This window comes from Lonchura striata, chromosome 29 (genome assembly GCF_046129695.1).
Source record: "Lonchura striata isolate bLonStr1 chromosome 29, bLonStr1.mat, whole genome shotgun sequence".
Lineage (NCBI taxonomy): Eukaryota > Metazoa > Chordata > Aves > Passeriformes > Estrildidae > Lonchura > Lonchura striata.
This window is the reverse complement of record NC_134631.1, coordinates 2,911,294-2,938,906: the sequence shown is the minus strand read 5'-3', so window position 1 is coordinate 2,938,906 and position 27,613 is coordinate 2,911,294. Positions and strand designations below refer to the sequence as shown.

The 27,613-nt window shown below is 50.5% G+C and overlaps 2 protein-coding genes across 2 annotated transcripts in view; both read right to left on the bottom strand.

Annotated features, from left to right (window-relative positions):
- LOC144247620 (uncharacterized) overlaps nucleotides 1–27,613 on the bottom strand; it is a 660,598-nt gene that overhangs the window by 500,427 nt on the left and 132,558 nt on the right. Inside the window, exons 5-6 of the mRNA XM_077788929.1 lie at nucleotides 16,559–17,152; nucleotides 10,038–10,457 (exon numbers count right to left, since the gene is read on the bottom strand). Of these exons, the coding sequence (XP_077645055.1) occupies nucleotides 10,038–10,457; nucleotides 16,559–17,152 (1,014 nt within the window). The remainder of the gene's footprint in view (nucleotides 1–10,037; nucleotides 10,458–16,558; nucleotides 17,153–27,613) is intronic.
- The window catches only part of LOC144247629 (uncharacterized), a 391,071-nt gene continuing 380,714 nt past the window's right edge, over nucleotides 17,257–27,613 (bottom strand). Inside the window, exon 7 of the mRNA XM_077788937.1 lies at nucleotides 17,257–17,331. The gene's annotated coding sequence lies outside the window, so the exon portion shown is untranslated. The remainder of the gene's footprint in view (nucleotides 17,332–27,613) is intronic.

The window sequence follows — 27,613 nt, the reverse complement described above, 5'->3', positions numbered from 1 at the left end:
GCAGCCTCAGTCCTCCCAGCCGGTAGGGGGCGCCAATGGACAGCCTTGGACCTCCTGGCCACTAGGCAGTGCTGTGGGTATTGAACGGTTTTTTGAAGGTTTTTGGGAACATTTCTGGGGCTTTTTGGGAGGTCCTGGAGGGGTTTGGTGGGTGATTTTTGGGGGTTTTGGGGGCATTTTTTGCGTTTTTTGGGGGGAGTTTTGGGGGTGATTTCTGGGGACTTTTTTTGTGTGTTTTTGGAAGGGTTTAGGGAGCGATTTTTGTGGGGTTTTGGGAGTATTTTTTGGGGGTTTTTTGGGGGGGTTCTGGTGTGATTTTGGGCACAGAACAGCCACGGTCCTCCCAGCCGCCGGGGGGCGCCACTGAGGCCGAACGTTTCCTCGGTCCTCCCAGCCGCCGGGGGGCGCCAGGGAGGTGTCGCTGCAGCTGCCGCCGCTCTCGGGGTCGGACGACGGCGCCTTCGTCTGCTCCGTGAGCGCGCCCAGGGCAGGTGCAGCAGGTGCTGCGGCTGCGCCTGATTGGTCAGTGCCGGGAATGGGCGGGGCCGGGGCTCCCAGGGGCTCCCAGTATGTCCCAGTCCCTCCCAGTATGTCCCAGTCCCTCCCAGTTTCCTCCCAGTCCCTCCCAGTTCCTTCCCAATCCATTCCCAGTCCCTCCCAGTCCCTCCCAGTTCCTCCCAGTATTCCCAGCTCACTGTCCCGTGTCCCAGCCCCTCCCCGGGTGTCCCTGCTGCCGTCCCAGCTGTCCCCGGGGCTCCCGGCCGAGCTGCGCTGCGACGCCGTCGGCTTCTTCCCGCTGGATGTGGAGATCCGCTGGGAGCGCCGTGCCCGCGGCCACGCCCGGCCACGCCTGGAGGACACCTCGGGGGACACTTTGGGGGACACTTTGGGGGACACCCCGGTGACCACCCTGGGGCCCAGCTGGAGCTCCGGGCACCAGCGCGCGGCCGACGGCACCTTCAGCCGCAGCGCGGGGCTGCGCGTGGCTGCGGCGGCACCGGGGGACAGCTACAGCTGCCTGGTGACACACGCGGCATGGGACACCCCACACCAGGTCACCGTGGTGGTGGCAGGTGAGGGACACCTGGGGACACACCTGGGGACATCAGGGATGGGGTCTGGGGATGCCTGGGGACATCTAGGACAGGGTTTGGGCACAGCTGGGGATATTGGGGACATCTGGGGACATCAAGGACAGGGTTTGTGGACACCTGAGGACATCAGGGATGGAGTTTGGGAGACTTGAAAACATCAGGGATGCGGTTGGGGACAACTGGGGACATCAGGGATGGGGTGTGGAGGGTCTTGGGACACCAGGACTGGAGCTGGGGACACCTGGGGTGGAGTTGGGGACACAGGAGCAAGGCTGGGGACACCTGCAGCTGGGTTTGGAGGGTCTTGGATACCAGGACTGGGGCTGGGGACACCTGGGATGGGGTTGGGGACATCAGGAATGGTGTTGGGGACACTGAGGATAGAGTTGGGAACACCAGGATGGGGTTGGGGACATCAGGAGTGGGGTTGGGGACACCTGGGGACATTGGGAACGGGGTTTGGAGGGTCTTGGGACACCAGGGATGCCTGGGGACACTGGGGACAGGGTTGGAGACACCTGGGTTGGAATTGGGGACAGGGTTGGAGACACCTGGGAAGGGGTTGGGGATACTGGGGACAGGGTTGGGGACACAGGGATGGAGATGGGGACAGCTGGGACAGGGTTGGGAACACTTGGGACAGGACTGGGATCTCCTAAGGGACATCAGGAGCAGAGCTGGGGACATTGGGGTGTGGCCGGTGCCACCAGGACGGGCTCGGTGCCACCCGGGGGGTGTCGGTGCCACCCAGGGGTGTCGGTGATGCGTCCCCAATGTCCCCACAGGTGCCACTGGGCCCAGCGTGGAGGACATGGTGGGGATGGCCCTGGTGGCCTTCGTCATCGGGGCGCTCAGCCTGCGCCTGTGGCCCTCGGCGGGGAGGTGACACCGGTGTCCCCGATGTCCCCAGTGTCCCACTTCATCTCCGTGTCCCCAGTGTCCCAATGTGTCCCCTCCTCTCTCACTCCAGTGGGGCTCTTCATGTGACAGCTCTGATGTCCCCAAACCCCCAAAAATGTCCCCAACCACCCCCCCACCCAAAATGTCCCCAACCACAAATTTCCCCAGTGTCCCCAAATGTCCCCAGTGTCACCAAATATTTCCAAAATAAACGGGGGTTGACATCCACCCCCCAAACCGAAGTGTCCTGAGTGGGGATTTGGAACATTTGGAGACATTTGGGGACATTGGGGACACCGGTGGGGTTGGTGGCACTGGAGGAGTTTGTTCCGGTTTGGATTTTAAGGTTCTTTTTTAAAGCATTGATTAAAAAACCCAAAGCACAAATTTAAAGTCATTAAAGAACCAATTACCCAGCTCCAATTGTTCATTGGATTTTTTTTTAAAAAGCAATTTTAGAAAAGTTCTGTTTCCCATTTTATTGATTTCTCATCAAATCTTCACTTTTGTCACAGGAGAGAGAGGGGCAAAAAAAGGAGGAAAAAATGGGGGGAAAAAAGTGACAAAAAAAGGGGGAAAAAAACGGGGGAGGAAAGGAAAAAAAAGGAGTTTCCTTCCCCCGGGTTCCTTCATCTCCCCACCTCCAATTCAATAACAGTGAGTTATCAATAATCAACAGCAGTTACTTATCAATAATCAACAGCAGTGAGTTATCAATAATCAATAGCAGTGAGTTATCAATGACCAATAGCAGATTATCAATAATCAATAGCAGATTATCAATAATAAATAGCAGTGAGTTATCAATAGTCAATAGCAAATTATCAATAATCAATAGTGAGTTATCAATAATCAATAGCAGATTATCAATAATAGTAAGTTATCAATGATCAGTAGCAGGGAGTTATCAATAATCAATAGCAGAGAGTTATCAACAATCAATAGCAGATTATCAATAATCAATAGCAGAGAGTTATCAATAATCCGAAGCAGTGAGTCATCAATAATCAATAGGAGGGAGTTATCAATAATCAATAGCAGGGACTTATCAATAATCAATAGCAGGGAGTTACCAATGAGCAATAGCAACAAGTTATCAATAACCAATAGCAGTGAATCATCAATAATCAGTATCAGTGAGGTATCAATAATCAATAGCTGCGCATCATTCAATCGGCATTTTTCACAATATTACAAATAAATCAATCCAATATTAATTATTGATTATTGATTATTAATACTTGATTATTACTAACCATTACAAATAAATTTATCTGATATCAACTATTGATTCTTAATTAATCAATACTGCAGAGAAATAAATTCAGTACTAATTATTAATTCTTTATTATTACTAGCATTGCAAAGAAATAGACCCAATATCAACTATTGATTATTAATTAATCAACACTAAAAAGAAATTGATCTATTATCAATTATTAAGGATTAATTAATCAATATTACAAAGAAATCTATCCAATATTAATTATTAATTATTGATTATTAAGAATCAATATTACACGTAAATTAATCCTATGTTATTATTTATTTATTATTAATCAATATTACAAGAAAATCAATCCTATATTATTAATTATTATTAATATTACAAAGTAACAAATCCAATAGTGTTAATCAATGTTAAAAATAAAATAATCCAATATAAATTATAAATTATTAATCAATATCACAAAGGAATCTATCTATGTTATTAGATATTAGTAATTATTAATTATTAATCACTCGATATTACAGAAACTTTTATCCACTCATTATTATTTAATATTAATCAATGCTACAGATAAATCAATCCTATGTCAATTATTTATTATTAATTAATCAATATCACAAATTAATAGTTCCAGTATTAGTTATTAATTATTGATTATTGAACAATGTCACACAGGAATCGATCAAGCATTAGTTATTGATTATTGATTATTGATCAGTATCACACAGGAATCGATCCAGCATTAGTTATTGATTATTGATTATTGATCAATGTCACAAATTAATTGATCCACCATTAGTTATTAATTATTGATCAATGTCACACAGGAATCGATCCATCATTAGTTATTGATTATTGATCAATATCACACAGGAATCGATCCAGCATTAGTTATTGATTATTGATCAGTATCACACAGGAATCGATCCAAAGCTCGTTCCCGTGTAACGTTTCCCGCTCGCCGCGAGCTCTGAAAGCGCCGATCGCGCGTCTGTAAAATCACAAACCAATCACTGATTACACAAGTTAATTAGTAATTAATTAATTATTACACAAGTTAGTAATAAATTAATAGCTAAACAAGTTAATTAGTAATAAATTAATAATTATAATAGTGATAAAATCGGAGCAATAAAAACGTGGACAATGAGGGTCAGGACACCACAAGAAGATAAAAAATGAAGAATTTTGGACATCTGGGAGTTTTGGGCACTGTGAAAACACCAGTCAGTTGTTCTTGAAATTTTAAAAAATTATTAGAAATAAAATAGTTATTAAAAAAGAAAATAAAATATTAAAATAATAAAAAATAAAATTAAAATAAGAAATAAAATCAGAGTAATCAAAATCTGGACAATGACATTTAGGCCACCACGAGGCGATAAAAAGAAAAAAATTTTGGATGCCCGGATGTTTTTGGGCACCATGAAAAATACCAGTTCTGCTTCTTTAAAATCTTTTAAAAATTACTGATTCAAACAAGTTAATTATTAATAGAGTAAGTATAAAAATAGCAATAAAATAGGATTAATAAAAATTTGGACAATGAGAGTCAGAGCACCACGAGACGATAAAAAATGAAGAATTTCAGACATCCAGCAGTTTTTGGGCGCTGTGAAAACACTGATCAGATGTTTCTGAAATGTTAAAAGTTTATTAGTAATAAAATAGTTATTAAAAATATAAACAATAAAAATAAAATAAGAAAAAAATAAAATAAAAATAAAATAAAATTTAAAAATAAAATCAGAGTAATAAAAATGTGGACAGCGAGGGTCAGGCACCACAAGCCGATGAAAAACAAAGAATTTCGGACATCTGCGAGTTTTTGGGCACTGTGGAAAATAACAATCAGTTATTTTTTAAATTTTAAAAATTTATTAGTAATAAAATAGTTATTAAAAATAAAAATAAAAATACAATAGTAACAAAAAAAATAAACTAATAAATAATATCAGAGTAATAAAAATGTGGACAATGAGGATGAGGACACCATGAGACGATAAAAAATGAAGAATTTTGGACATCCAGGAGTTCTTGGGCACTGTGAAAAACGCCACTCACTGGTTTTTAAAATGTTAAAAAATTATTGATTCAAAAAGTTAATTAGTAATAAAATAGTTATAAAAATAGCAATGAAATCGGAGCAATAAGAATCTGGACAATGAGGGTCAGGACGATGACAAGACAATAAAAAGTGAAGAATTTCGGACATCCGGATGTTTTTGGGCACTGTGGAAAACGCCAGTCAGTCGGTTTTTAAAATTGTAAAAGTTTATTAGTAATAAAACAGTTACTAAAAACCAGCGATAAAATCAAAGCAATAACAATGTGGACAATGAGGTCAGGACAGTGACAAGACAATAAAAAGCGAGGGATTACGGACGTCCGGATGGTTCGGGCACTGAGCTGCCAAAGCCACGCCTTGAACAAGGAATAACCTAAAAGCAGCAGCCTGTTGCATATTCATCGATCTCATGCATGATGCATCAATCCTGTCCAGCCACAGAGCCCGGAGCAGTGGCAGCCTCTGCTCAATCCCGCGGCGCCCGCAGGGCTGAGCGGGGCACGGAGAGTGAATTTCCTTTAATCAGGGAGCGCTTGTGGCAGCACATTGCTCTGCCTCCCAGCATTTTCCACAGAGGAGCACAGAGGGAAACGAGAGAGAAAACAATTTCTGTTTCTGCTCCTTGTTTTAGCATGTGGAACGTGTTTGGAGAATTGTTTAACAATTTGTTACCCAAATTGTTGTGGGGTGGTTGCTGGGTTGGGTTCTGGTGAGGATCGTTTGAGCCTGGGGCCAATCCAACCCACCTGGGGCTGGAATCTCAGAGAGGGTCACGAGTTGTGAGGAGTTCGATTTGGGAGTTAGAAAAAGCAGTTTGTATTTTAGTGTCTCCTTTAAAAAGTATATCAATAGAAAAAGCAGGTTTGTAGTTTTAGTATCTCCTTTAAACAATATATTAATAGAAAAAGCAGGTTAGTAGTTTCAGTGTCTCCTTTAAACAGTATATTAATAGAAAAAGCAGGCTAGTAGTTTTAGTGTCTCCATTAAACAGTATATGAATAGAAAAAGCAGTTTTTACTTTTAGTATCTCCTTTAAATGGAATATTAATAGAAAAAACAGGTTTGTAGTTTTAGTGTCTCCTTTAAACAGTATATTAATAGAAAAAGCAAGTTAGTAGTTTTAGTCTCTCTTTTAAACAATATATTAATAGAAAAAGCAGGTTTGTATTTTAGTGTCTCCTTTAAACAGTATATTAATGTATATTAGTATAGTTCTAATAAAGAAACCATTCATCCTTCTGAGCTGGAGTCAGGCATCGTCATTTCTTCTCCCCGGCTCGCCTGCATTTACAATAATCTGTAAATTATTTTTCTCTGGAAGATTTCGGTGTCCTGTGGCTGCTGTCCCAGTGCAAGTACCTCATTCCTTTCTTCCCACACACAGAGTTTCTGTTTTAACCACAAAAGCTCCGTTTTAACCACAAATCTACATTTACCCTACCATTAAAATGTTAATACAGCACTACTAATCAATGTAACATAATACAAGTCCTATTCAATTTAATACTTGCAAAAGCCAACCATAAAATATGCATTTTTCACAGAGGACACCCCGAGGCTGCTGCAGGGACAGCGATGTCACCGCTGTGACGTCGTCGGGGACGGTGGCATCATCAGGGACATCGCTGCTGGCACTTCTCCCCTCTCCCCTCCCCACGCGGGATTTGAGACGAATTCGGGGAATTTTCTGGGAATTTTCATTGCAATTGTCCCAAATGCTGATGGGAATTCCTGGGGTGATGTCACTGGGGACACTTGGGGACATTCTGAGGATGCTCTGGGGACACTGATGGGGTGGCGGTGGGTCAGGGGCTGAATGAGCCCCTCGGTGCCTTGCAGCAGAGCTGGGTTATAAATGACAATAGAATAATCGGCTTTTGAAATTCTGTATTGCCTTCTGCACGTTGTTATTGATCACGAGGATTTTGCTGTGGTACTTGATATTGATTACTGATAATTCCTTGCAGCTGCTCGCTGGTACAATAAAATCGATCCGTTTATGTGTGCAGTGTATAACAAATTTACTGCTAGAGTAATAACCAGATATTATATCATAGGCCTTAATATATTAAAAATAGATAAACATTAAATAGATAAATAATAAATATTGAAATAGAGACTATGCAATGTTAAAATGCTTTTCTGTGACTGACTCAGGTGTAAAACAATTTGGTGTTTCCCACATCTGTGGACCAGCCCCACCAGGTGATACCAGTGACACAAAGCTCAGAAGAATTTATGAATTTATCAGGGGGTCTGAAACAACAGGGTGGAACCATGAGAAGAAATCAAATATATCGATTTAATCTACAGAATGTCCTGCAGACAAGTCAGAGGTGAGACCCAAACACGAGTTCCTGGGACACCCAAACCTCCCGGGAGTGTTTGAATAATGTCAAAACTCAGGAATGTGTTCGTGGCCTTGCAGTGGAACTGGATCCAGAGAACGAAGGGTTAAGTTGAGGGCCAGTTCTTTGGCCAAGCCCCAAAACCCTTTTTTATCCCTGATTAACTTTGTTTAGTAATCCCTTAGTGAACTTTGTTTTTCACACCCGGCTGGGATTTGGGGGGGCCGGGGGGGTCCCTGGACAGCCCCCGCTGCTGAGCACTGACCCCCCCTCACCGAGCACCGGGACCCCCCAAAAACCGCACCCGCACCCCTTCAGTGCCCCCGACCCCCCCGAGCACCGGGCCCAGACCCCCCTTTGTGCCCCCCACCCATCACGGGGATTCCGCCCCCTCCCCTTTGACCCCCCAGAGCCGCGGGACCCCCGGGAACAGCGCCGGGACCGGGGGGGCCCAGGGATGTGAGAATTGGATTCGTAAAGGATTCCCAAATCCTGGCAGAAAGCTCACACTGCCTTGGACTTGTCCATGCAAACTCTGAGATTTTATTGTGCCAGCGAGCAGCTGCAAGGAATTATCAATAATCAGTATCAGTATGAGCACCTCAGCAAAATGCTGGGGGTCAATAGGAACCTGCAAAAGGCAATAGAGAAATGCCAAACCCAATAGAAACAGCAGAAAAATGCAAAAGGCAGCAGGGGAATGCAAAAGCCTTCTGAGTGCTCTCACAATGGCCCCAGGTGCGGCTGGTAATGTCATCCCAGAAACTCCCATCAGCATGTGGGACAATGCCCATGAAAATTCCCAGAAAATTCTCCGAATTGGTCTCAAATCCCGCGCAAGTAGGGGACTGTTGACGCCAGCGCTGTCCACCAGGATGTCACTGTCCCTGATGGCATCAGAGCGGTGCCATCGCTGCAGCAGCCTGGGGAGATCCTCCACGGCTTTTTGGCACCGCTGGGCCAGGGCGCGCCTGCTGGGGCCACCGGGGCCGCCGGGGCCACCACAGGGACTCAACAGGAGGTCGTGGATGTCCCCAAGTGTCCCCAGCAGGTGATCCTTGCCCAGGCAGGCACTGACATCCCACGGCTGCTCAAACTCGGCCACTTCGGCCACCAAGGCCTCAGGGACATCGGGGGACGCCTTCTTTGTCCCCTCCAGGATGGCCTCGATGTCCCCGAGCCGGCGCTGCAGCTCCTCGGGGAACCACCTGCCTCCTTCACACTCTTCCACCAAGCGCTCCAGCGGCCCCAGGGCCACCTGTGCCCAATGTCCCCTTCTGGTGGCCACCATGGCTTGGCTGCTGGCCACCACGGCCTCTCCCACGGCCTCGTTGGTGGCCGCAGCCACCTGGGCCTTGTGGGTGGCCCCTGCCAAGGCCCTCTTTTCCCTGCCCAGGGCCACCTTCAGCTGCTGGGCTGTGGCCACCAGGCTGCTCCCAGCTGTCCTCCTGCGGGTGGCCACGTTCTGCAGGTCCCCGGCCCGGATGGCAGCGATGGCCGCGTCCCAGCGGGCGTCGCGGAGCTCGGTGGCATCCCAGGCCAGCAGGGCCCGGCTGTCCTCGAGCCTGACCACCAACTCCTGCCAGGCCCGGACACAGCTCTCACATCAGCCCAGGTGGCCCCTGGGGTGGCCCCAAGCAGGGCCAGGGCCTGGCCCAGGGAGGGGACACCACGGTGGCCCAGGGAGGTGACATCGCCCTGCTCCAGGGTCTCACCAAGACTCCAGGTGAAGTTCCTCAGGTTCACGTGCAGGGACTCTGGGGACATGAGCTGCTGCTTGTCCCTCTGTAACCTGGTCACGGTGGCTGCCACACACACGGTGGCCACCACATTCACCAGTGACTCCAGCTGATATGGGGACACCTAGGGAGGAGACAGGGGAGGTGTCAGGGACCTGGTGGCACTTGTGGCCTCCTGCAGTGGCCCCAGTGTCCTCCAGGGACCCCTTTGTCCCCTCCCTGGAGGGCTCTGATGTCCCCTCTGTCCCTTTGTCACCCCCTCATCCCCTCTGTCACACCCCTGTCACCCCCCACTGTCCCTTCTTCTGGCCCAGGGAGACAAACTGTGTCTGTGTCTCCCAAAGTTTCTGCTCAGTCAGGCCTCAGATATCGGGCCCCTTTATCAGCTCCATTGCTTTACTCTCTGTTTTATTCCCCATATGGGGACACCAGGGCTCTGCCCCACGGGGGTCACTGGGGATCATCCAGCCCGGATCCTCCCATGGGGGATGGAGCTGCAGCAGCACACCAAGCTCTTCCCTCACTCTCTTCCCTCACTCAAAGCTCTTTCCTCACTCGGGGCACTCACACGGCTTCCCTTAGTGGTGCCTCCGTTGGTGCTGGGTCAAGGCTGAGCTCTGTGTGAAGCCCTTCCCACACTTCCCACACTCGTAGGGCCTCTCCCTGGTGTGGATGCGCCGGTGCACGGTGAGGTGGAAGTTGTGCTTGAAGCCCTTCCCGCAGTCGGGGCAGCGGTAGGGCCTCTCCTCTGTGTGAATCCGCTCATGTCTGAGGACATCGGAGCTGGTCTGAAACCTCTTCCCACACTGGGGACACTCGTAGGGCCTCTCCCCAGTGTGGATGCACTGGTGTCTTCTCAGGGCAGAGCTCCGCCCAAAGCTCTCCCCACATTCCAAGCACTCATAGGGCCGTTCCCCAGTGTGGATCACCTGGTGCTCAATCAGGCTAGACCTGTGTCTGAAGCTCTTCCCACACTTCCCACACTCGTAGGGCCTCTCCCCGGTGTGGATGCGCCGGTGCCTGATGAGGTGGGAGTTGTGCTTGAAGCCCTTCCCGCAGTCGGGGCAGTGGTAGGGCCTCTCCCCTGAGTGACTCCGCTCATGTCTGAGGAGATGGGAGCTGGTCTGAAACCTCTTCCCACACTCTCCACACTCGTGGGGCCTCTCCCCAGTGTGAATCCTCTGGTGCCGGATCAGGTGGTCGCTCCGGCTGAAACCCTTCCCACATTCCAAGCACTTGTGGGGCTTCTCCCTGCCATGAGGCTTCTCCACCAGCTCCGAGCTCCGCCTGGATCTCCGCCCGCCTTCCTGGCTCAGGGGGGCTCTTTCCTCCCCACAGCTCCCTGGGCTGGGTTTGCAGCTCCTCCTCCTGCAGCATCTCCGGGGCTTTTCCTCCTCCTCCATCCAGCCACACCCAGGGAATGACAAATCCTGGTTTGGGGAAAAAAACAAGAGAAGAGCACCTTGGACTGGAGGTTCCGCCTTGCCCAAGTTGATCTCAGGAAGTCATTGGGAATCTTGTGTCCGTAAGAACCTCCAAAGCACCAAGATTCAGGCCAAAAATCCCGTAAACTTCCAAGACACAGAACAAAAACACCCCAAACATCAAAAGCCAGCAAAAACCTCCTCCAAAAGATAAATATTCAGCTGCCACATAAAACCAAAGCACCAACATTTAGCCCAAGAAAGCTCAGAAACACCAAGATTCACCCCGTGAAAATTGTGGATCCCCCTCCACAGTCACCTGCTGCATGTGGGGGGAGCAGCGCTCCTGGGGCTGGGGGAGGCTGCACCTATAAGGACTGGTGGAACCTTCTGCTGCTTCCTCTTTCTGCTCCTTCTCCTCCTCCTCTTGTGTGCCTGCTCTTCCTCACACTCCTCTTCCTAGTGCCATTCCTCCTTATCCTGCAAATTCCCCCCTTCTCATGCCACCTGAATCGTTTGACCATTCTGTTCCTCAAGCCTGCTTCTCCTTCCCTTCTCCTCCTGCCCCCAGGCCCAGCACCCACTGCCGGCTCCCTCTTCCCCCCACACCCACAGCATCCCAGCGCAGGGGCAGGGATGGAGCTGGGGCAGGTCGGGCTGGGGCAGCGCTGGGCTCTCGGCCACTCCCGCCCGCACTCGGTCCCCACTGCAGCCGCTCCCGCCAGGACAGCGCGGGGGGGCCCGGCCTTGGCGCTGCCCCACTCCCACCTCCCCAAATTCCCCTCGCGGGGCCATGGGGCCGAGGGGGGGCGCAGGTGGGTCCAGGTGGGGAACGCGGGGAGCTGCGAGTCTGCCTGGCAACTGGTGAGTCATCAGCGCCGCGGGCTCTGATTGGCTGAGCTCTGCCCGAGCCCTGGGGCTGCAGCACAGAGGGGACACCCTGCTCCAGGGGGGATGTCCCACAAACGGGGGACCCCATGAAAGGAACAACAGGAAAGTGTCTTTACAAACAGATGCTCTGAATCTCCGTGGAGATAGGGCAGGGAGCCTGTACATAAAGGAAGTGACAGGAGAAGCAATCGGTTGCAGAAAGTGTCATCAGTTGATGACACAGACTGCAGCTTAGCCAATGTCCTGCTCTATTCATGACCTTCCAGAGGATCAAAGATTTAACAGAGCCATGAATATCGTTTGCTATACAAAAGTGAGGAGCATATGAAGGTAGGTATGTAGTAGGTGGACTGGGAAGTCTGTACCTCTCAAGTACTTCATCCAATGGGGAAAGCAGAGGGAGATGTGGCCAGAATTAGGATGAAAAGGAGACGGTGTCCTCCAACAATTGGAGAGATCCCATGGGGAATGTCCCTTGGCCTCTCTCATTTTTAGAAATGAAATTCCATTTACAGAACTCCTCTGTCTGCTTTGTGGACAGAATCCTCTGCTGATGTCAATTTTTCCACACACCCTGGGGTTCTTCCCGAATTCCTTCCACTCTCCAGGGCGGGGCGGGCAGGGAGTGCAGCTGAAGGTGCCTCACCCACTTTGGGTGATCGGCTCCCTTGGCTGGCGGCGGCACCGGGGATTGATTGGGGACCCGGGAGTGACCAGGAGACAGACGAGTGACACATCAGGGGGTCTGTGAAGAGTCAGCAGGGAGAGAGCACTGAAAATCTCATCAGTGAGTGCCCTGGGATCCTCGGGGAGTGAACATGGCAGGGCACCCATGGAGGGGAGAAAAGGGAAAGCCAGAGAGTGGTCCTGGCCAAAGGGATGATGATCGCAAAATGTTTCTGAAGGGTCCCTTGGGAGAATACTGAGGAAGTGGAGAAGGGATTTGTACAACAGGGGATGGATGGTGCTGGTGTGCTGGGAACGAATCAGGTGAAGGGGAGTGTGCAAAAATATGGTTCAGGCAAGAAGCAACAGGAGGAATCTATGTGGCAAGAAAAAGGATGATGGCAAAGAGGAGGAAGAGAAAAATACTCTGGATTGGGATGTTTTTCCACAGAGTCTTAACCTCACAATTTGCCAGCTAATATTTTGAATTCCCAGTTGCCCAAGACAGGAAAAGCAGGAGGTCAGGATGCCAGGGGTTTCTCTGCGCTGGCAGCGGCAGCACCGGGCGCAGAGGTGCGGCACCGGGAGCACGGGCTGGGGCCTGTGGGGAGCTGCGGGGCCGGGCCGGGGCTGTGGGGCAGCCGGGGCTCAGCGCCGGGCGCTGCCTGACCCCACCAGCCCCGGGCAGGGCCGGCAGTGGCCCCCGGCCCCCAGGAGGCTGCGGGACGCCCCGGCCGCTGCCCGGCCCCGGGGAGCTGCCGGCCCTGCCCGCCGGGGGGGCCGCCTTTGGACACTGCGGCAGGACAGGCACCGGCTCTGCCACACGGGCTGGGCAGGGACCCTGAGCACAGGGGGGAAAACAAAGGAACAGCTGGGAAATGCAGAGTGCACATGGAAGGATCAGGATTTGCTGTTCAGGATTTGCTTTGGGTCCCTGCAGAAAGGAAAGGTTTTGCAGAAAGCTCAGCAGCTCTCAGAGGATGAGCACCCACAGGCAGTGACCGGGGCTGCAGGAGTGGCACAAGAAGGCCCTGCAGCACTTGGGCACAAAGGCACAGCAGCTGAAGGCAAGAAGGGATGAGCAAAAGGCCAAGCTGAAGGCAAAGGCCATGGCAGAGTTCCCACAGCCCCTGAGGGATCAACCCCAGGGCCCAAGGGGGCCCCAGCACCCAGGGCATGACGGGGTCGGCCACAAGCACCTGGCAGAGGCATTGCCCTCCTGGCCAGGGCAGAGCCCACCCAAACAGCCCCTGGGAAGGAGTCAGGGCTCCAGCTGCAGCCCACAAGGACACTGCAAGCACAGACAGCAGCACCCTCAGCAGGAGCAAGTCCACCCCTGCATGGACATGGATTGGCAGGGCTCTCTGAGCTCCCATCCCACCGGGGACCCACCACACTGGAGCCCTGGAGAACATTCAGGCTGGGTCTGCATCCAGAGGAGGCCTCTCCTGATGGACACAGGGGCCTCTCCATCCACTCGGAATCTTACACCTAAGGGGGGAAAATTGTAAAGGAATGTTTTCATTATTAAGGGAATAAATGGGAAAGCTGAGCTGATATCATTTGTTCAGTCACTATTTGGAGCTGTAGAGGATAGGTTTGAAATAAACAAATTTCTATTTCTTCCTACTCTGATTGTAATTAACTAGGAAGGAATTTGATGGTGGCATTGTGTCGTGGTTTGACACGGAAAGAGAATTCTTTCCTGAAGGAAGAGGTCAATTTGGATATTGACCAATTGAAAGTAGACACGCCTCTGGGAACACAGAGGGGTTGAAAGCAGAATTCCCAGGGGAACTCGCTCTCTTTGGTTCCGGTCAGCGTGCAGTGCAGCCTCTCCCCTGCCCAGCAACCAGCTGGGTGGGGAGGGGAAGCCCCATGGCCTGATGGAGGTAAGACCGAAGGGTGGAGGGACTGGAACCGGGCTGGCCCCTGCAGATGGAAGGGTGGAAGAAATCTGGGATGTCTCCGTTCCCCCCCACTCCCAGAGTTTCTCTCCCGAGAGGAAGAGAAAAAGAGACAACGGCAGTTCTGTCAGCAATTCCACCGCGAGGAAGGAGGAGCCGGGGGAGCTGCAAGGTGCCCAGTTGTGTGGGAGTTGCTGGATGTCCGGGCATCGAGCCATCCTGGGAGTTCGGACTTTTAACCCTTCCTTGAGAAATGAAAGCTTCGTGAATTTTCCTTTCCCCTCCTCAGTTTGAAAGAGAGGAAGAGGGACACCTTGGACCCTGGGATGTTGGAAGGAGGAATTCTGGATGGGAGGGGGACAAGGAGTGGCTTTTGGCTGGACTTTTCCGTGTTAGCCACAACCTGAACCATCTTCTCCTCTGAGAGAGACTGTGTTTTGGGAGGATGCCAGTGAGTCAAGAGACCTGCTTCAGCTGGGAAAAAGACAAAATTGGAGTGAACAGAGAAAAGGTTAGGGGGTTTGTGGTGGCGCCCCCCTGTCCTGGAAAGGAAAGAGAAGAAGATCTCTGTTCTTGAGCCCTCGGCCCCAGGGGAAAATGGGGGGGGGACTGTGGTCCCAAACAATGAAAACTGAACTGTTGTTTTCTCCCCTCTTGGCAGGGCATCCTTGAAAGGAAAAATCCTAAAAGCAGTCTGTCCATCCATGCATTGGTGGTGAGAGCAATGTGCATGGAAAGGAGAAGGGTCACCATGGCAAACTTTTTCTCCAGGGGGTGCCATGTGTGACATGGAAGCACAGGATGTGGAGCTGTGTTTCTTGGGGGGTCTGTGGCACAGGAGAGACTCTGTTCCCTCGATGGACTGAGTATCGGTTGTTTGGAGGGTGGAAACCTGATTGGGGTCCAGATTGTGTCTCACTGTGGTTTGTTGGAGTTGGGTGGTGGGGGGAGGAATGTTTTGCAAGGTTTTCATTTGATCTTTGTGTGGTTTTTTTTCCCCTTCTTTAGTTTTCTCTTTTCTTCAGTAGTAATAGTTTAATAAAGATTTTTCTGTTATTAAGCTTGGGCCTGCTTTGCTCTGTTCTAGATTCCACTTCACAGCATTCAAGGGAGGGATCACATTTTCATGGGGGCACTGGCATTGTGCCAGTGTCAAACCATGACATCTGCCCACAGAGCTCCTGAGCCGCCGGCGGCCGCAGCCCCTCCCCGTGGCCTCGGGCCCAGCCAGGACCCCCCCCCGCTCCATCCCCACGCTGATTTTGGGGGGATCCTGTGCCCCCAGCCCTGCTGTCACTCTGCCCCTGCCCCCTGCTCCCAGTGTTCCCAGTAAAGCTTCCCAGTTAAACCCAGCCCAGTTCATGGGGGCACTGGGGAGGGACTTGGGGGGACCCCACGGCGGGGCCGGCCCTGGGCAGGGAGGGCGGGTCCAGGTGGGGAACACTGCCTGCTGCGGGTCTGCCCGGCAACTGGTGAGTCATCAGCCCCGCTCGCTCTCATTGGCTGACTCTTCTCCACCGCGTTCTCTCATTGGCTGAGGAGAGGCCCGGCAGTGCAGAGAAGGAACGGGAGAGATCCCGCCCCGAGCACCGGCACGGGGACAACAGACCCAGCCTGGGCACAGGGAGGGAATTTATTACCAACCAAACCACGGCAGCACCAGGAGAAGGGAAAGAAATCCCTCCAGCGCCTTCCCCCACCCAACGGGGATCACCCACAACAGGGTTATCCACCATGGAGAGACGGGGACATACGAGTTTAGAGCAAAGCCAATTTTATTGAGTGTACCAGGTGTTTACACAGGGATTGACTTGTATGGTGCTTATAGAGGGCTCTGTTTTAGGTAACAATTTCCCATTGGGTACACATTCTTGGTGACATCCAGTAACCTGGGAACATTTATCTTATCACAAAGTCTCACACCATTTTTTCTGGTCACTTCTTGCCCAGGGAGACTGAAACTGTGTCTGTGTCTCCCACAGTTTCTGCTCAGTCAGGCCTCAGATATTGGGCCCCTTTATCAGCTCCATTGCTTTACTCTCTGTTTTATTCCCCATATGGGGGCACCAGGGCTCTGCCCCACGGGGGTCAGTGGGGATCATCCAGCCCGGATCCTCCCATGGGGGATGGAGCTGCAGCAGCGCACCAAACTCTTCCCTCACTCTCTTCCCTCACTCTCTTCCCTCACTCATGGCACTCACAGGGCTTCCTTTAGTGGTGCCTCCATTGGTGTCTGATCAAGATTGAGCTCTGTGAGAAGCTCTTCCCACACTTCCCACACTCGTAGGGCCTCTCCCCGGTGTGGATGCGCCGGTGCCTGATGAGGTGGGAGTTGTGTTTGAATCCCCTCCCGCAGTCGGGGCAGCGGTAGGGCCTCTCCTCTGTGTGAATCCGCTCATGTAGGAGGACACTGGAGCTGGTCCGAAACCTCTTCCCACACTGGGGACACGTGTAGGGCCTCTCCCCAGTGTGGATGAGTTGGTGTGATGTCAGGGCAGAGCTCCACCCAAAGCTCTTCCCACATTCCAAGCACTCATAGGGCCGTACCCCAGTGTGGATCACCTGGTGCTGGATCAGGCCAGACCTGTCTTTGAAGCTCTTCCCACACTTCCCACATTCGTAGGGCCTCTCCCCAGTGTGGATGCGCCGGTGCACGGTGAGGCTGGAGTTGTGCTTGAAGCCCTTCCCACAGTCGGGGCAGCGGAAGGGCCTCTCCTCTGTGTGAATCTGCTCATGTCTGAGGAGATGGGATCTGGTCCGAAACCTCTTCCCACACTCCCCACACTCGTAGGGCCGTTCCCCAGTGTGGATCCTCTGGTGCTCGATCAGGCTGGATCTCCGGCTGAAACCCTTCCCACATTCCAAGCACTTGTGGGGCTTCTCCCTGCCATGAGGCTTCTCCACCAGCTCCGAGCTCCGCCTGGATCTCTGCCCGCCTTCCTGGCTCAGGGGGGCTCTTTCCTCCCCACAGCTCCCTGGGCTGGGTTTGCAGCTCCTCCTCCTGCAGCATCTCCGGGGCTTTTCCTCCTCCTCCATCCAGCCACACCCAGGGAATGACAAATCCTGGTTTGACAGCAAAACAAGAGAAGAGCACCTTGGACTGCAGGTTCCTCCTTGCCCAAGTTGATCTCAAGAAGTCATTGGGAATCTTGTGTCCGTAAGAACCTCCATAACACCAAGATTCAGCCCAAAAACTCCACAAACTACCAAGACACAGACCAAAAACTCAGCAGGAGCAAGTCCACCCCTGCATGGACATGGATTGGCAGGGCTCTCTGAGCTCCCATCCCACCGGGGACCCACCACACTGGAGCCCTGGAGAACATTCAGGCTGGGTCTGCATCCAGAGGAGGCCTCTCCTGATGGACACAGGGGCCTCTCCATCCACTCGGAATCTTACACCTAAGGGGGGAAAATTGTAATGGAGTGTTTTCATTATTAAGGGAATAAATGAGAAAGCTGAGCTGGTATCATTTGTTCAATCACTATTAGGAGCTGTGGGGGATAGGTTTGAAATAAACAAATTTCTTTTTCTTCCTACTCTGATTGCTATTAACTAGTAAGCAATTTGATGGTGTCATTGGAATATTGTAAAAGGTGATACAGAGGCTATTGCTGCTGTACCTTTGTGTCAAATGTCTGGCAAGGCCTATGCTAAAGTTGAAATGTAAACTTTAAGGAATTTAGAGATTTTAGAGGAGCTAAGATTTTAGTTAGAAATAAGCTTTACTAGAGTTAATTAAAATAATAATAATAAATGAGTAGACGTGATGAAGTCAGGAGTTAGTAGTTAACTAATATTTGATTGCTTGTCAGCACAATGTTTAGTTAGATGGGTTTATAATGAGGAATATAGAAACTGATAAATAGCTTTTAGGAACATAAGACAATTGTAGGCCTCCTCTGTTCTGAAACCAATTGAAGACAAGGAATGGGAGTTCTACCAAGAGTTCATTTGTCATATTTGCATTGAAAAGGTAGAAAGGTCAGAAGGAGGAAGACTTCATTTACTTCCTCATTTTGGGACCCCTCGCCATGAAAGGGACCACCGGCCCATTTCAAGGGACAAACTACGCATGCTTAATAGCTTTTGGAGTGATTAGCATACGAAGCGGGGAATGGGATGTACCAAAAATATGAATATGTATTTGTATTTTGTGTATTCAATACTTGTATGGATAAAAAGACTGTAATCACCTGCAAGGTGCGGTGTGTATTTGGGAGCCATCCTGCACAATGCCCGGCATCAAATAAACACACACTTTCTAACTTTAAACTGTTAGAGAGTTTTTGTCCATCAAGGTTGGATATCAGTACTAGATCAATATCCATAATTTTTCAATAAATCAAAGTGAACCCAGAGGTGTGGGCAGACCCAAAGGGAAAATTTGATGTGGAGCCTCTCCACATTACTTGGAAGCAACCAGGACAAGTGGTGTCTAAAAGCAACACCCTGTTCCAGGGGAGGGAAGGAAGGGCTCACAGCCTGGTATGGAGTCCCTGCTAAAGGCAGGGCTTTTGGAGCCAGGGATGTCTCCCTACAGCACTCCTATCCTGCCAGTCAGGGAATCAGATGGCTCCAATGAGGAGGACAAGAATAAGTGGCAGACAAAGCCTCTGTGAAATGGCTGAATTTCCTGGAAAAAAAACATCTTTTGAGTGTTTGAAAAAAAAGAAGTGCAAATGGTAGGGAAAAAGTTAAATATCTGGGATATATTGGGACTGAGGGTTTGTTGTGGATTGACCCAGAGAGGGTCTGGGCAATCACAGAAGTAACATTTCCCAGGATCAAAAAGGAGCTGCAAAAATTACACAGCCTGGAATGAGGATTCTCTGTTCCAGCCAGAACATTGTAGGACTTTTTAACCCCAGACAGCCTCCATGCTGTGGTATGGACAGGAGAAAGTGAGCAAAACTTGAGAAAATGAAAAGCCAAAAATATTGATGCCTCAGCTGGGGCTCTTCCAGACTCAGAAAAGAAATTGGAATTGTAGGTGAATGTTCAACAGGGCCATGCCAAAAGAATTCTTGGGCCAAAATGTTTCACCCAGTGGCCAAAGTGGCCTCATTGTCTGCAGAATTGTGCAGCCACAGCTTCAACGGGAACCGAGGCCCAAAACCTGATGACAACAGGATCTCCAACTGTTCCAGTCTGCCATCAGGTTCAAGCTTTGATAAGCAAAAGAGCCTCGCAATGGATGAGCAGTGCTCGGTTATTACAGTGTCAAACTTGTTCAGTGGCACAGGAGGATTCAGAACTGAGGACAGGGGAAGGGTTTAACCCAGCCTCCTGTTTGAACAGCCCACAGAGGGGCTGGGAAGAAACCCAGCACTGCATTCAAGTGACACAGCTCCAGACCCAGCCTGGGGGAGATTCAGGAGACATTGCCTGGCCTGAGGCAGAAAATGTCTTTGTGGATGGCTCTTCAAGGGCAGCAGAAGGGAAAAGAGTTCCAAGACACGCTGTTATTGAGGAAAGGGAATCAGACAAAGCGCAGGTTACCCCCCCATGGTCAGCTCAACCAGCACAGCTGTGTGTGCTTGTAAGAGCCTGGCACTGAAATGCCCTGAGCAGGAAGGCTTCAATATCTTCTGATGACACCATCTCACCTATCAGGGGGGCAAAAGCAATTCTGATTGCTCAGCAACCACTGGATCACTTAATAGGGTATTTTTAAAAGAAATAATTCCAATAAAAGTGATTGTGGAAGACACAGACTCAGACAGCAGAACTAATTTTGCAGGAGATATCCTCCAGGGGCTTATGGCAGCTTTAGGAATACAATGGGAACTCCATAACCCCTGGCACCCCCACAGCTCAGGCTGGGTACAAAGAATGAATGGGGAAAGAAAGAAACACCTTTGGAAGCTGGGGATAGAAACCAAGATGCCATGGGTACGGCTTTTGCCATTGGCTTGGGCAAGAAGAGCCAGACCCAGGGCAGATATTCAATTATTTCCCTTGCAATTGATCTTGGGAATTCCTTACCCTGGGAATTCTCCACCTAGTGCAGGGTGGAGATAAGTGATACACATTTAAAGCAGTCTGTGGCCAGAATCCTGTCTCTGGTGCAATCTCTCCCCCAGGAAGCTGGGCTGGCACAGAGCCTGCCTTGGCACTTTGCTGCTGCCAACATCCAAGCAGGACATGGGCTCTGCCTAAGGAGTGCAAAGCAGCACCACTGGTGGCCAAGTGGCGTGGCCCATGCCAAGGGGCCCCGAGGCCAGAAACAGCCGCCAGCACAGCTGAACACGGGGGGACCCCTCAGCCTGGGCTCCAGGTCTCTGCAGCCCCGGAGATTTGCACTTCCCGCCTGCAGCAGGAGGATGGGAGGCCCCCCTGAGCCCGCACTGAAGGCAGCGCAGCAGCAGCCAGGGCTCCACAGCGGGGCAAGGCCCTGGGCCTGCCCACACATCCTCTGCTGAAATCCTCGGCCTGGCCACCCTCCTTGGGCAGCTCCAGCCACCGGGGCCAGTCCTTGCTGCCACTGCTGCAGCTTCAGTGCTCTCTGGGCCTGCACTGCCACAGCTGCTGGGGACACACCGGGACAATTCCACTCTGGCTCTCACTCACACTCACACACTGCCCTGCCTGCCAGTGCATCCATGGAAAATAGACCAGCTCATAGACTTGAGCATTGTTAACCTTTGATTTCTCTACTCAGGCTTGCTTTGCCTTTGCCTTGGGGAAAGAAATGTTAAATGTTTTGTTAAGGGATGTTACATCACTCAGTGGAGATGAGTTTCACATCTCAACACACTGGGAATGGCCCAAAAGATACCCACAAAGATAACGACCAGCAGCAAAACATCAACCCCAACAGCAAACAGCAACCAACACCTACCCCAGACACTGCCCCCGGCAGGGCTGCAGACACCTGGCCTGCAAAAGGCTGAGAAGGAAATCCAGCACTTCCCACCTCATTAACAGCACAAGCAAAGAAATCTGGGTCCAAGAGGAAACCAAATACTAAAAATTACACAACTCGAAACTACAGAACATTAAACCAATGCATTTAGACTGTATCCAGTTTGGGAAAAATCAACTAAAACCCACGTTCCATGGAACGATTTTCTTTGCACACCCGGGCTATGTGGGGATGGAATGATTTCTGTTGCACATCCTGGCCAGAATCAAGGAATGCCTTGACTCTAACACTAAACCTATTGGTGGAGTTTTTCCTGCAGTTCCAATGCAAAGTTTAGAGAATTAGAGTATTTTTTTGTAATAATCCCTCTTCTATATTGCCAGTTATGTTTGGGTCAGGGATGTGAGAATGAATTTTTACTCCAAGGAGAAGTAGAAAAAAACTGAATTGCCTTGGAATTTTTTGTGTATGTTTCTGTAAGAGATACAAAAATTTTTTTCTGGGTTTTTCAACGTTCACCATTAGGCTGTACTTCGCAAAACTAGAAGAGATTTAAAGGTCACCCTTTAAGTCACAAATATTAAATGGATCATTTGAAGGGGGAAAAAAAAAAGTAGGAGGTTGTGGGGGGGGCACATGTGAGGCTGCTGAAGCTCCTCTGGAAGAGAAGCTGCATTCCAGGCACCCAGAAGGAGCTTTAGAAATTCAAATTAACACTGCTGGGGCAAAGTGGGGACAATGTACCTGGCTCTTCTTGCCTGGGGCAGGAATTGGCTGATTCCCTCTGCCCCTCACCCCAAGCTCTGCCTGCTTGCACAGATGGAATCTGCAAAGCTGAAGGCAGAGCCCAAGCTGAGGATCTCTGACTCTGAAACAGAAACGGCTGAAGCTGCAAAGGGAAACAGCAAATGGAGAATGTTGGGAAAACTTCACTAAAATAAGGGGGGGATCATCCCTCTGCCCACTCCAACACCTGCTGTCACTGTCTGTGCTGTACAGGGTGTATCAGAGCACTGGAGCTTTTGCTATAAGAAGTTGTCTTGGTTCGACAAGACAGGAGTCTGTGAAAGAGGGCAAAGCCTCCTGTGCAATGGAGAACGGCAAACCCCCCTCCCTCTGAATTACGAGGATCTTTAAATTAAAAGGCTCTCAGGCAAAGATATGGGAGTGGGAGTAACAATTCTTTACTAGGAGAAAACTAGACAACAATTTAAAAAGGCAAATGCAATCGGTACAAACAAAACCAGTGAAAGAAAAAAAAAAGTCCAGAACCTGCGGGGTGTCAGTATCAGTTTTACTGGGACAATTTGCTTCCCTTGCAGTGGCTGGTGAATTGTAGCTGCAGTGGTGATCTCTAGAAGGGTATAGTTTCCCTCTGCAGATCTGGTGGCAGTGGGGCCGGTCTTCCTCTGCGCCGGGGTTGCCTCTGAGCTCCGCCGCCGTCGGCTCAACGCGCCGGCTGCTTCGCTGCGAGTGCCGCCGAAGAGAGAGCGAGAGAGAGCTGCTTCCCCAGGAATCCCGCGAAGAAAGAGAGAGAGAGCTGCTTTCCCCGGGAATCCCGCGCAGAGAGAGAGAGAGAGCTGCTTCTCTCGGAGTCCCGCGAAGAAGAGGGAGAGAGCTGCTTCCCCCCTCTGGGTGGGACCCCCTTCATTGAATCAGTCGAAGGTGTATACACAAACCATTGTCTCTGAGAGAGATAACAAAAAACCTGTCCAACCGGTTCGCCTTCGACAGATGGCAAATGGAATACAAGCTTATCTTACAACCCAGGACATTATCCACCCCTTATTCTATTTCCATCTGCACACCATGAAATCTTACACCCAGTTCTCTCTTAAGACCAAGTTTCCCTGTGGTACACAGCGGGTCTCCCCATCTTCCTGCATTACCTACCAAGTGTAACCAGGTCCTTGAGCAAAGACAATCCCACGAATGGGTTGGTCTTTGCCTGAGGTGGGATTAATCCAAACAGTTTTCCCTAAAATACCTTTCATATGTACTACAGGGACCTTATCTCCATCTACTGCGTGTAAGGGTTCTGACTGAGCAGGGCCAGCTCGATTGACAGACCCCCGGGTGTTGACCATCCAGGTTGCTTTTGCCAGGTTAATTTTCCAGTTTCTAAATGTTCCCCCACCAAGTGCCTTCAGGGTAGTCTTAAGGAGTCCGTTGCACTGTTCAACTTTGCCGGCAGCTGGAGCATGATAGGGAATATGATATATCCATTCGATACTATGTTCTCTGGCCCAGGTGTTGATAAGGCTGTTCTTGAAATGGGTGCCGTTGTCAGACTCAATTCTCTCAGGGGTGCCGTGTCTCCACAGGACTTGCTTTTCTAAGCCTAAGATGGTGTTCCGGGCAGTGGCATGAGGTACAGGGAAAGTCTTCAGCCATCCAGTGGTGGCTTCCACCATGGTCAGCACGTAGCGCTTGCCTTGGCGTGTCTGGGGCAGTGTGATATAGTCAATCTGCCAGGCCTCCCCATACTTGTACTTGGACTACCGCCCACCATACCATAGGGGCTTCACTCTCTTGGCCTGTTTGATGGCAGCACACGTCTCACAGTCATGGATAACCTGGGAAACACTGTCCATGGTTAGATTCACTCCTCGGTCTCGTGCCCACTTGTAGGTGGCATCTCTGCCCTGATGACCTGAGGCATCATGAGCCCATCGAGCCAGGAACAACTCCCCCTTATGGTGCCAATCTAAGTCTATCTTTGACACCTCTATTTTTGCTGCCTGATCTACCTGCTCGTTGTTTCGGTGCTCCTCATTAGCCCGACTTTTGGGGACATGGGCATCTACATGACGGACTTTCACCGTCAGCTTTTCCACCCGAGAGGCAATGTCTTTCCATATATCAGCAGCCCAGATTGGCTTTCCTCTACGTTGCCAGTTGGCCTTCTTCCACCTTCCCAGCCAGCCCCACAGAGCATTGGCTACCATCCATGAATCAGTATAAAGGTAGAGCTTTGGCCACTTCTCCCTTTCAGCAATGTCCAGAGCCAGCTGAACGGCCTTGAGTTCGGCGAGTTGGCTCGATCCACCTTCTCCTTCGGTAGCTTGTGCAACTTGGCGTGTGGGGCTCCATACGGCTGCTTTCCACTTCCGGTTCATCCCTACAATGCGACAGGAACCATCAGTGAAAAGAGCGTAGCAGGTCTCTTCTGCTGGTAGTTGGTTGTATGGTGGAGCCTCTTCAGCCCTTGTCACTTGTACCTGCTCCTCATCATCAGTGAGACCAAAGTTTTCACCTTCTGGCCAGTTCGTAATTATCTCCAAAATCCCAGGGCGATTCAGGTTTCCAATACGGGCGCGTTGAGTGATGAGGGCAATCCATTTGCTCCATGTGGCGTCAGTGGCATGGTGGGTAGTAGGAACCTTTCCTTTAAACATCCACCCCAGCACCGGTAGTCGGGGTGCCAGGAGGAGTTGTGTTTCTGTGCCAATTACCTCCGAGGCGGCTTGAACTCCTTCAAAGGCAGCCAAGATTTCCTTCTCTGTGGGAGTGTAGTTGGCTTCAGACCCTCTGTAACTTCGGCTCCAGAATCCCAGTGGTCGGCCTCGAGTCTCCCCAGGCACTTTCTGCCAAAGGCTCCAGGACAACCCATGGTTCCCGGCTGCAGAGTAGAGCACATTCTTGACCTCTGGTCCCGTTCTGACTGGGCCAAGGGCTACAGCATGAGCGATTTCCTGCTTGATCTGGGTGAAGGCTTGTTGCTGCTCAGGGCCCCAGTGGAAATCATTCTTTTTTCGGGTAACCAGATAAAGAGGGCTCACAATCTGGCTATACTCAGGAATGTGCATTCTCCAGAAACCTATGGCACCCAGGAAAGCTTGTGTTTCCTTTTTGTTGGTTGGTGGGGACATAGCTGTGATCTTGTTGATGACCTCAGTGGGAATCTGGCGCCGTCCATCTTGCCATTTCACTCCCAGGAACTGGATTTCTCGGGCAGGTCCCTTGACTTTGCTCTTCTTGATGGCAAAGCCAGCTTCTAGTAGTATCTGGATGATCCTCTCACCTTTCTCAAACACTTCTGCCGCTGTGCTCCCCCACACAATGATGTCATCAATGTATTGCAGGTGTTTTGGAGCTTCACCCTTTTCCAGTGCAGCCTGGATCAGTCCATGGCAGATGGTGGGGCTGTGTTTCCACCCCTGGGGCAGTCGGTTCCAGGTGTACTGCACGCCCCTCCAGGTGAAAGCAAACTGAGGCCTGCATTCTGCTGCCAGAGGAATGGAGAAAAACGCATTAGCAATATCAATGGTGGCATACCACTTTGCTGTCTTGGTCTCCAGCTCGTACTGGAGTTCCAGCATGTCCGGCACAGCAGCGCTCAGCGGTGGAGTCACTTCATTTAAGCCACGATAGTCCACAGTCAATCTCCATTCTTTGTCAGATTTGCGCACAGGCCAGATGGGGCTGTTGAAGGGTGAGTGGGTTTTGCTGACCACCCCTTGGCTCTCCAGCTCTCGAATCATTTTGTGGATGGGGATCACGGCATCTTGATCCGTCCGATACTGCCGGCGGTGCACTGTCGAGGTCGCAATTGGCACGCGTTGTTCTTCCACCCTTAGGAGTCCTACTGCAGAGGGGTTTTCTGACAGTCCAGGCAAGGTGTTCAATTGCTTAATGTCTTCTGCCTCTACAGCGGCTATTCCAAAAGCCCACCTGAGTCCCTTTGGGTCTTTGTAATATCCGTTCCGGAGGAAGTCTATGCCTAGGATACACGGAGCATCTGGGCCAGTCACTATAGGGTGTTTCTTCCACTCCTTCCCAGTCAGGCTCACCTCAGCTTCCACCAGAGTCAATTGTTGTGATCCCCCTGTCACACCAGCAATGGAAACAGGCTCTGCCCCCACATGTCCCGATGGTATCAGAGTACACTGTGCACCAGTATCAACTAAAGCATCATATTTTTGTGGCTCTGATGTGCCAGGCCATCGGATCCACACTGTCCAGAAGATCCGGTTTTCCCGTGCCTCTCCCTGGCTAGAGACAGGGCCCCTCTAACACTGGTTATCATTCCTTCCCTGGGCATACATACTAGAGGTCCCTTCAAGGGGGTCTGACAGATCGTACCCACAAGCTTGGTCACGGGAGGTTGAGGCTACCTTCACTTTGGTGGAACTCCCCCGGTTAGAGTTTCCCTCCTTGAGTTGACGGACCCGTGCTGCCAGGACAGAAGTGGGTTTCCCATCCCACCTCCCCATGTCTTCCCCATGGTCACGCAGGAAGAACCACAGATTAGCCCTTGGGGTGTACCCTCTCTCTCTAGCTGGGGATTGTTGGGTGCTGATTCTGGGGCCTGTGACTCTCACGGGTGCTGTATTAACCTTCCTTATCTCCTCCCTCATCTCCTCTTTAAACTCCTTAATCACAGCTGAGATATGAGCCTGCATTGGCCCATTAATCATACTCTCATAATTCCTAAGTTTGTTGGCAACAGAACCTATTGTCTCCCGGTGGGTGTCAGCATTGATCGTTGCAATGAAGGTGGCGTATTGAGATGGCCCAAGATTTGCCAGACTCCACAGCATTTGTCCCGTACACCTGACCTTGTCAGGATCATTATTGTGTCGTCCATCCCTCCCAAAGAGTACCTCCAATACTGCCACTTCTCTCAGCTGTTGGATCCCTTCTTCGAGGGTCTTCCAGCGCATTCTATGATGGTGCTCTTGCATTCTCTCTCTGTGGATAAACCTCTCCCTGACACTCATTAAGAGCCGCTCCCAGAGAGAAAGGGACCCTGGTTCCCTTACAAAAACCTGATTTATACCTGAGTCCTGGGTCAAGGGTCCCAAGTTCCTTGCCTCACCACCGTCCAGCTGCACGCCTGTACCCATAAGATCCCAAACCCGGAGTAGCCAGGTAGCATAAGCCTCACGCCCTCGTCGCACAATGTCTTTATGCAGATTGCGAAGACTTTCGTACGTCAGGGACTCGGTGATGATAGCAATCTCTGGCTCCCCTGTGGGTTGTGAGGTTCCTCCATTCCTGTCCCTATCTGCAGGGTGCTCTGCTTTCACCTTAGACTTCCTTGTTTCTACCGGGGCCACTGCTGCTGACCGTGACTGCCTTTGTGGTTCAGCTGGAACCTGGACAGTTGTAACATCTGTGGGTTCCACAGCTGTACTATTAGACTGTCCCTCCTCAAGGCAAAGGGCCGGTTTCTCACCAGCTGGGGAAATGCACTCCTTCAGCATCTCTCGTATCTCCTTAACCAGAACCCTCACCCAATCTGGGCGGTTCATTTCTGAGGTGGGCTGTGGGGCAGGGTCAGGCTCTGGAGCAGCAGCATCTCGAGTCTGTGGTGTAGGTGTGAGGGTAGTTATCCAGGTTAATCTTCTCTTATCTCTGAATGCTAAATATAACAGGACTATCAGCAACACCACCCATTGTATGGTATCATTAGCACTTATAAAGGATCTTAACCCTTTGAGAACTGGTGGAGCAGACCTAAAAAGATGGTT